Genomic DNA, 10,575 nt, shown 5'->3' with positions numbered 1-10,575 from the left:
CACCCCTCACTCAATGGCTCCTAAGGGATTTCATCCCTTAACCATTGTTATTAGAATCATTACAATGAATTATCATTAAGCTGTCACATAACTAGCTGAAGCTAATACAGTTTTCATGTAATCTTTAATTTACATACCGCCACATACAATATTCCTTGTGGCATGATTGTTCTAGCAATGTATGTTCTTGCAACTCGAACTCATCTGCATGGACCCTTGATCCTCTTCCTGCACAACCTTAAACATCACTTTTCGTTGGCACCAACCACCATAGTTTCCTGTCAATGCAGTCGTCAACAAACTTGGCAACAAGAATTAGATATCATCTTAATCAATCAATAAACAACCTCTAAAATAGATATTTTAACCTCTCATTTGCATGAGCAAGCATGACATACCAAATAGCTAGTACATATACTCAAGTAAATATTGTTTTGACTTCCACTATGGTTACTTACACTAATGCATAACTCTCCCTAAGAGTTCTAACTCATTAGTTCATGTGAAACAGAGAAAAGAATCAAAACTAGATTCCTATGAGACTGACTGCGCTCGAGCCTGATCTGCTGCCTCAGCCGGGATTTTATGAGACCAGGTTCTTCACTTGAAAAAAAATATGGAAGGAACCTTCGCATCACAGAAGAGCGCTTGAAGATCTTCCATCTGACCCTCAGCACCCAGGAAAACAAAGATACAATAGAACCAGCCTGCTTAATCTAAACCCAGCAGGCGTCTCAGATCCCTTGTTGCAAATCTGTCGATTTCAGCCGAATCTTTGCCGAACTTCTTAGGGGAAAACGTGGGTAAAGGCAAGCAACTCGGAGGCAGAGAATTCGTATATGCCGGACCGGCCCATTTTTCCGAAATCAAAAGAGGAAAATTAAGGGTTTTGATGCCATTACCTCTCTCGGTGGTTTCAGGTTCGAATCCTGGCAGCTTTGGCACACTTGGGAGAGCAGCTGCTTTAGATCCCTTTGACGAAACGGACCTCGATGTCAGGGTTCGATTCTTGGTAACATGCGTCGGATCTGGGCCCGGTATTTCCTTCGGACTTACCACAAAACAGGCCATCTTCTCCTTCGCAATTTGCAACTGACTTGAATCATTATTATTAGGCTTTAATGCCTGTCCTCGCTTCAGAATCGTAACTTGCCCTGTTAATACAAGATTTTTCGCCGGCTCTTTGCCTTTGTCCACCAGGGGCTCCTTCTTTGAAGCATATTCATTATGATGGCCAAATTTGCAGTTACAGCCTTCAAGAGTTCTGTTGACGGCGCCCTGCTTAAGAACCTCAAGCTGAGATTCTTCCTGGGGCTTCGGCTTAGAGGACCGTTTCTTCTCAGTGTTTTCACCCTTGACCTTAGTCTTCGGAGAAGAGCCATGGCCGTAACCAGATTTCTTTTTAGACTGCGGATGTTGAGGGGACTTCTTCCCGTAGTGGTGGACTTTCTCATGCGGATAAATCATGCCCATAAAATGATCATTTTGATGGCCCCGATAATGAGCCAGATAATCCCGCGCAAGCAGGACCTCGGTACCCATACCTATCCAGCTTCTCCAACCTCGACCGAGACCTCTGAAAACACACACAGGAAGCAAAGCTTTTCAGACCTCTAAAAAAAAACAGAGGAAGCAAAGCTTTTAACCTTCACAGACGCCGGTGGCAAAAAGCCCGTGATCGAAAATACTTCCTCTGCCCCCCTGTCCCGTCGATCTCATTTCCAATATCCAAATTCAAGAATCAGTTCCGGATTCTAAGGATCAGTTCCGAAACTAAATAACTATTCATAACTGACAATTATGATGAGTTACCTGGTAGGGATGTTACATACTCCCCCCCTTAACAGGAACACCGTCCTCGGTGTTCATCTTTTGGTGGAACTTTAGATTGTACTCAATGTATAATCATCTAATCCACACACAATGATGATCCTTCCTCTTTAGAATCCAAGATTCATTCCAATTAATGACAATAACTGAAATAGTAATGATATAATTATAAGAAATATCATTAGTTATAAGCATCAATAGTCATAAGCATTCGTAATTGCAAAATATGCAACTTTTAATCGCCACCACCTGGCCCTTATTCATTCATAATAAACAATTCTCTGTGTCAACTTACCATTACTTACCATCTATTTTGAAAACCATGAATACTTTCATGTAAGTATTTTAATAGTGGTTGGAAACTCTTCATTCCTCCATGGTAAGTAATTCCTGTAATATATGACTAACAAATTCAATCACATTAGTCACTATATTTTGAGTCAAATGAGATACTTTTGACTAGCAATCAATTGTGCAATGTTAGATGCTTTCTAAATCACAGTACTTTTACAAGTACTTAAAGAGCACTAATACTAATCATCAAATGATAAATCACTGTTCCACGTGCATACTGAACGAATTCTCACTAAAGACATCCGCAAAGTACTTCAAGAAGTACCAAAAGAGCACCTAGCTCTCTAATCATCAAAACAGTCAATCACTGCATCAAGCAAGAACTGTCTTAGCTCCCACTAAGATGTTCACAACATTAATAATACAATAAAGGAATTAAAATTTCCAATTACTCCTTATTGAGCACTAAGCTCATTTCTTGTTAAATGTGCATAACATATTTTACACAACTATATGTAAAATTCATTTTTAACATAACATATAGCTGCTTAGTTAATTCCTTTAGCCATGAGATCACAATGGACTAAAGAATTCCCAACCCATGGGAACTGGTTTCCACAACCAAATCGAGTCATTTTCACATCCAGACAGTTTCTTTGATAGAGACCTTACCAGGTCTAACATGGAATTCCACTGGCCAACCAGCTTAAGAACTCCAGGGAGAGTAAATCTGGGCAGACAAGTACCATCGACCCCTCCGGGCAGGTAGCTGCCATCAACCCAAGGCATTCCAGCCTTTCACAATCCGGGCAGACAAATACCATCAACCCCTCCGGGCAGGTAACTGTCATCAACCCAAGGCATTCAAGCCTTTCACAATCCGGGCAGACAAGTACCATCAACCCCTCCGGGCAGGTAACTGTCATCAACCCAAGGCATTCAAGCCTTTCATAATCTGGGCAGACAAGTACCATCAACCCCTCCGGGCAGGTAACTGTCATCAACCCAAGGCATTCAAGCCTTTCACAATCCGGGCAGACAAGTACCATCAACCCCTCTGGGCAGGTAACTGTCATCAACCCAAGGCATTCAAGCCTTCATAACCTGGGCAGACAAGTACCATCAACCCCTCCGGGCAGGTAACTGTCATCAACCCAACTATCTGCAACTGTCTGGCATGTTAAATTCCTCTTTTATTACTCTTTCTCAAAGTAATTTACGTAATGAATCATTTGAACATTATCATTAACAAAGTAATCATGCAAGTACACCATGCATCTATACTTAACCCTCAACATGGGTCCACAACATCTAGATTGATGGGGAACATATCTATCATACACGTTGTATGGATGCAAATTTCCAAATAACATAATTCATGCATATCATATAACATCATTCTTTCTCATTTATAATTGCATTTCACCTTGCAGCAATTTATGTGATGAGTTTTCTTGTTGCCATTAAGCTACCACTACTTAATCCCATCAGCAACGTTAGTTATAAATATGCATCAGCTAACACGTATTCCATTTCCAAGAATGTTCATGCATACCATATTGTCATGTATAAAAGCATGTGCAAATACTCATTAATGTATAAATGTCAACAACAGTTGAGTTAATACTCTCAGCATTCCCAATTTTGCCATAGTCTGTTGTTCCAATTCAAATCATCATTAATGGAGTATTATCTTACGTTTACTATGCATTGTTAATGTAATTAAACATAATCTCTCTAACATACAAAGATCATAACTCTATATCACAATGACTAATCTTTGTGCATACCATTGCTTATCGTATAAGCCCTTCTTTAATGTATGCAACACATATTCCCTTCACTAGAATATTACCATCATTTCATACAACAAACCACATACCTCTTTCTTAAAGGAATTCATTTTAACCTCATTCTTCTATCTTCCGATGTGAGGGTTTCTCAAGATTCCCTTTCAAGAAATTATTAAAGATACCTATCTGTAGGCATAAAAATCAAGATACAAAAACAAGGTTTACTTATCCTTTATGCATCAAAATCAAGCAATTGACACAGCTCATCCAACAAGACAATCTCTCCAAGAGATTATTATTTTCAAGGAAGCTAACATGACCACTTTCTCTAAGTACACACCGACTCACAATTCCAAATTCACAATAGCTACCAATATGCAACATGTGTTTTCTCCTACACAATTATTTTTACTTCAATGCACATAGTTCTTTTCATGAAACAAGTAAGGATTTTGGTTCTTGTATGAACACTATTCTAATGTGTATTTAAAGAAAGAACCTCTATTTTTTTTTCAAGAAAATTCTCATAAAATCCTGCATCTTCATACATGAAGTATGCATACTCTTAGGATGAGACTATATTTATGTATATATGTAATATACTCTTTCCTCGAGAAGTTAGAAATGAATGTCTATGTGCCTAGAAGCACATCTTTAGCTATCTTTATTATGCATGTAATGCATAATCATTTCACTAGAGCTTAGAACTAACTAGAATCATAATGCAATTAGCATATATATATATTTCCAAGAAACTTTTATCAAATAAAGATACATATTTTAATTCAAGAAAACTTGGCCACCTTCCATGCTATGTCCTCAGGACATTTATATGCCTCATCCTCTTTTCTCAAGAAGATACTTTGGCTATATTAGCAAGGATTTTATAGACAAGAGACAAGCATTTCACACACAAGACTCACGTGGAGTCTTTCTAATAGGAACTACCTATTTTCTTTATTAAGAAAGTATATAAAATAATCAATCCTTAACTGCATGCCTTAACACATTTCCTTACCCAAGAAGAACTATTCTTTTATTGCATGCATTCAAATACTTTCTCTACTAAGAAATCATATAAAACATTCATATGTGTTCTTCAAGAAAGTGAGCAAGATACTTATCTTATCCTTGGATCAACATGCATAACTAACAAATTGAACCACCCTTACCGTAAGCAATTGCTCTACTTATGCAATTAGAAGCATGATCTCCTAAGTGTCACACACGCACCAGAGTTACCACTTGATGCTAGCTGCAACAACTATCATGACAGTACTATGTGTCCCTTTCAGACTAATGACTTCAAGGAGACATTACGAAAATCATTAACATCAACACACTATAGTTATCATTTTCCAACTCCTTAAGCATGGTCAAGGGAATACTCACATGCACATCAAGCGCTATCTAGTCATTCCCAGACTTAGAGTCTCTGCAAGATTCAGACACTCAAAGCTTGCTCTATCTGGTCATCACCAGACGTAGCGATTTCTTTTTCCCATCTCCGTCTGTCCCTACAGCACGGTCTTCTTCCTTCTCCTTGCTTCCTTTTCCTTTGGAAGCATCTATGGTTGGGGAAGGTAGTTAATGTTTACTGACAACTGTATTAACACAGGTAGTCTATTTATGAATAATTATCACATGTAATTATACCATGAATGGATCCTAGAAATGTTACCCACTGAACATGCCTCTACAATTAACTTCACACTGGAATGCAACATGCATAAGAAATCCATCATTTCCATAGTAGAGATAAATTCAACCATCATTAAATCGAGGCTCCAATGGTTTTTATCTCCCAACAAGTAATGATTAACATAAACACATACCATGCTAATGGATTTCAATTAATTAGAGGGCAATCATCTTTAAATCTATTAGGACATAAGCATATACTATTCATCATGCATTCCCATGGTGAATAAAATTAAGAACTCTTCTCATAACCAACTGGAACTATAGCACAGAGAGAGTAAGAATCTTCATACACACATTCCATGCATGTGACATCAATCAACCTTCACTTGTTTTCGAATTGTAATAATCTTAAGTCCAATTCAATTAATGCATATAAGTTCTATGGGTTAGTCATACAACACTAACCAATCTCAACTACCAATCGTCTTCATGCATCCATGACAAGACTGAATCAAAAGTTAGTTATGACAATCAAGTCTCGCTACTTGACTCATTGCATGATTTCAATATCTAAGGGTTCTTCTAATGTCCTTTTTAAACAATTTTTCATCCTATTCAAGGATGTTCCCCCTAATTTATATTCATGCATTGGCTCATTAAGTTTCGTTCATTGTAATTTCAATCTAGTTCAATGAATGCATTATTGTTATTGCCATATGTGCAAATCAAAAGTTGGTAGTTGGTTGTCACTTTCGTCAATGAGTGTTCAATATCGTTCTTAAGTGTAATGAGTGTTCAATTTTGTTCGTAAGTGCGACAAAAGTTTCATTGTCTTTTATCCTCATCAGGAATCCAATGTTATGAATGTAGTTATGTAACAACTTTATTACTTACTACTCAAAGAAGTTATAGATATGAATCACACATATCATGCCAAAAGTAGTGTACTATGTAAATCAATATGTGAATGATTAAACTCATACCTGAGTTAATGCTTGCTGGTGGCATACATCAATTTATTTTCCGCTTACCAATTCCCAAAGGCGCCAGTGCTGCAACCTTTTGCTCTGATACCACTTGTCACATACCCCGATAACCTCGCAGGTAAAAGTAGGAAATTAGAATTTTTATACAAATTACCCACTAGTAATTTATCAAATTCATAACTCCACAATCATCATTAACCATTAGACATAGAGTTCATTAATGCATCAAGTAAATTGCAATAACAGACGGTAAGTTACATAACCATTAACCACCACTGTGGTAGTGTAATAATATGAATATATCTCATGAATCCTTGCATCTATTTCATGATTTCCACAACCATATTAATTAATCTATTTCATGATTTCCACAACCATATTAATTAATCTCATGCTTGAACATTATAATCATGCCATCAAATAAAGAGCCATCTACATCAAGGATTCAACGTCATCCAACTGACACAAAAAGGCAATCACATCAATCACACCATGGAACACTGATATACCCTGGAAACCCCGTAGGGTGAAAACCAGCAAACGTTTAATCTTATTATTAAACGCTCGTGAGGGTTTTCACCCCTCACTCAATGGCTCCTAAGGGATTTCATCCCTTAACCATTGTTATTAGAATCATTACAATGAATTATCATTAAGCTATCACATAACTAGCTAAAAGCTAATACAGTTTTCATGTAATCTTTTATTTACATACCGCCACATACAATATTCCTTGTGGCATGATTGTTCTAGCAATGTATGTTCTTGCAACTCGAACTCATCTGCATGGACCCTTGATCCTCTTCCTGCACAACCTTAAACATCACTTTTCGTTGGCACCAACCGCCATCGTTTCCTGTCAATGCAGTTGTCAACAAACTTGGCAACAAGAATTAGATATCATCTTAATCAATCAATAAACAACCTCTAAAATAGATATTTTAACCTCTCATTTGCATGAGCAAGCATGACATACCAAATAGCTAGTACATATACTCAAGTAAATATTGTTTTGACTTCCACTATGTTTACTTACACTAATGCATAACTCTCCCTAAGAGTTCTAACTCATTAGTTCATGTGAAACAGAGAAAAGAATCAAAACCAGATTCCTATGAGACTGACTGCGCTCGAGCCTGATCTGCTGCCTCAGTCGGGATTTTATGAGACTAGGTTCTTCACTTGAAAAAATATGGAAGGAACCTTCGCATCACAGAAGAGCGCTTGAAGATCTTCCATCTGACCCTCAGCACCCAGGAAAACAAATATACAATAGAACCAGCCTGCTTAATCTAAACCCAACATGCATCTCAGATCCCTTGTTGCAAATCTGTCGATTTCAGCCGAATCTTTGCCGAACTACTTAGGGGAAAACGTGGGTAAAGGCAAGCAACTCGGAGGCAGAGAATTCGTATATGCCGGACCGGCCCATTTTTCCGAAATCAAAAGAGGAAAATTAAGGGTTTTGATGCCATTACCTCTCTCGGTGGTTTCAGGTTCGAATCCTGGCAGCTTTGGCACACTTGGGAGAGCAGCTGCTTTAGATCCCTTTGACGAAACGGACCTCAATGTCAGGGTTCGATTCTTGGTAACATGCGTCGGATCTGGGCCCGGTATTTCCTTCGGACTTACCACAAAACAGGCCGTCTTCTCCTTCGCAATTTGCAACTGACTTGAATCATTATTATTAGGCTTTAATGCCTGTCCTCGCTTCAGAATCGTAACTTGCCCCGTTAATACAAGATTTTTCGCCGGCTCTTTGCCTTTGTCCACCAGGGGCTCCTTCTTTGAAGCATATTCATTACGATGGCCGAATTTGCAGTTACAGCCTTCAAGAGTTCTGTTGACGGCGCCCTGCTTAAGAACCTCAAGCTGAGATTCTTCCTGGGGCTTCGGCTTAGAGGACCGTTTCTTCTCAGTGTTTTCACCCTTGACCTTAATCTTCGGAGAAGAGCCATGGCCGTGACCAGATTTCTTTTTAGACTGCGGATGTTGAGGGGACTTCTTCCCGTAGTGGTGGACTTTCTCATGCGGATAAATCATGCCCATAAAATGATCATTCTGATGGCCACGATAATGAGCCAGATAATCCTGTGCAAGCAGGACCTCGGTACCCATACCTATCCAACTTCTCCAACCTCGACCGAGACCTCTGAAAACACACACAGGAAGCAAAGCTTTTCAGACCTCTCCAAAAAAAAACAGAGGAAGCAAAGCTTTTAACCTTCACAGACGCCGGTGGCAAAAAGCCCGTGATCGAAAATACTTCTTCTGCCCCCCCGTCCCGTCGATCTCATTTCCAATATCCAAATTCAAGAATCAGTTCCGGATTCTAAGGATCAGTTCCGAAACTAAATAACTATTCATAACTGACAATTATGATGAGTTACCCGGTAGGGATGTTACATTAGGGCAGACAACCCTGTGACTCTAACATACAATTCGCGCTCCGTGCCCACAATTCGCGGAGTTTTTACAATAATATGATTCAAAACTTGGGCTTTGAGCCCAAAAACATGCTGCAGGAGGATTCCATGCCCAAAAATAGCTGCCCTATACACTCCTGAAAATGGTGAAAGGATGCTCCTATAGCTTCTCCGAAAAATTTCCCTACAACCGAGCTCTACAAATGACCAGTGAATTCTCCCTCTGTGTAGTGGTGGCTCCTGGACTGCGTGTTATGCTCCAGAAATGCATATGACCTGCAACAGATTCTTCCTCTGGTCTCAATGGTGAAGGAAATCCTTCCTTGGGTGGCAATCGAAGTCCACCGAAGAAAGGTTGAGCTTCTCTCCCTGGGAAGCTCTTGTGCTAAACAACACCATGTTGGTTCAGCTGAACAACTAAGACAATTTTGATTTTCAAATAGACAAAAGACCCCTCTTTCTCCCTCATTCCTTCCTTTTATAAGTGTTGGAAATGCATTCCTTGTGGGTCCCTCCACAATTTCAATTTTGCCTTAAGGAATTCAAATTCCTTTCCTCTCAAGTGCGTATTTCGAGTGGGCCCCATATTCCACTAGCATAAAGATAAAGCATTCCTCCTATGTTCTCCACCAAAATTTGCCTTGAGCTAGTATTAACCAAAATTGTCAAAATTTATTTTCCCAACATTAAGAAAATTTAGGAAGGAACATTATAGTCCTCCCCTCCCAATTTTTTCTTGTCCCCAAGCAACTGTAAAACTGGAGGCTGTAAATTCTTCTCATTCTCCCATGTAGCGTCCTCCTTCTGTAAATCTTTCGATTTGACCAAAAGCTCCCTGACCATCTAATTTCTCAACATCTTCTCTCGGGCCTCTAGGATAAGCTCTAGTGTCAAAATCAAATTCCCCTCATCATCCAATAGAGGAAACTTTGTTGTTGCTATGACTTTCTATCCCAACACCTTTTTCAAGCATGCAACATGGAACATGTTATGAATCCGGCTCTCTGAAGGTAGCTCTAACTCATAGGTCACCTCACCTACCCTCCTGACCACCCAGTAGGGCCAATAGAAGTGGGGCCATAATTTTTCCGCACCCTTCTGCTTGAGTGAAGACTGTCTGTACAATTGCAAACGTAGGTAGACCATGTCCCCTACTTCGAATTTCCTCTCCACCCTGTGCTTATCAAGATATATCTTTTGTTGATTTTGGGCCACCTGAAAATTGTTCTTGAGAGCCCAAAGAATCTCCTGGCTCTCTTGAATGCAGTCCTTGGCCCCCGAGTCCCTGCTATCTCCAAACACCATATCAGAAAAAGTAAGAGCATCATACCCATAAAGAGCCCGAAAAGGGGACATACCAATGGACATATTATAAGTTGTGTTGTAGCAGAACTCCCTGAGATGTAACCACTTGACCCATGCTCTCTACTGCCTAGTCATGTAGTTGCACAAGTGCCCTTCCAACCATTTGTTCAGAATATCCATTTTCCCATCAGTTTGGGGGTGATAGCTAGTTTTAGGTGTAAACTCTATCCCCACAAGCCGAAACAACTCCTGCTAGAAAGCCCCCATAAATCTGTTGTCCCTGTCACTCATTATGGT

The 10,575-nt window shown here is 39.4% G+C and overlaps 1 protein-coding gene and 1 pseudogene across 1 annotated transcript; both read right to left on the bottom strand.

Moving 5' to 3' along the window:
* Nucleotides 1-617: 617 nt before the first annotated feature.
* On the bottom strand, nt 618-1,640 carry LOC149194682 (uncharacterized). The gene has a single exon (XM_089407801.1). The coding sequence runs from the start codon at nt 1,540-1,542 to the stop codon at nt 712-714; it is 831 nt and encodes a 276-aa protein (XP_089263927.1). The 5' UTR covers nt 1,543-1,640; the 3' UTR covers nt 618-711.
* A 6,194-nt stretch (nt 1,641-7,834) lies between these two features.
* LOC149194681 (uncharacterized) lies at nt 7,835-8,665 on the bottom strand (annotated as a pseudogene).
* Between the last annotated feature and the right edge of the window lie 1,910 nt (nt 8,666-10,575).

Source organism: Pinus tabuliformis, chromosome 2_2, assembly GCF_031772625.1.
Source record: "Pinus tabuliformis cultivar Carrire ecotype Pingquan chromosome 2_2, CPIR1, whole genome shotgun sequence".
NCBI lineage: Eukaryota > Viridiplantae > Streptophyta > Pinopsida > Pinales > Pinaceae > Pinus > Pinus tabuliformis.
The sequence above is the reverse complement of the archived record's forward strand: the minus strand, read 5'-3'. Positions and strand labels throughout refer to the sequence as shown.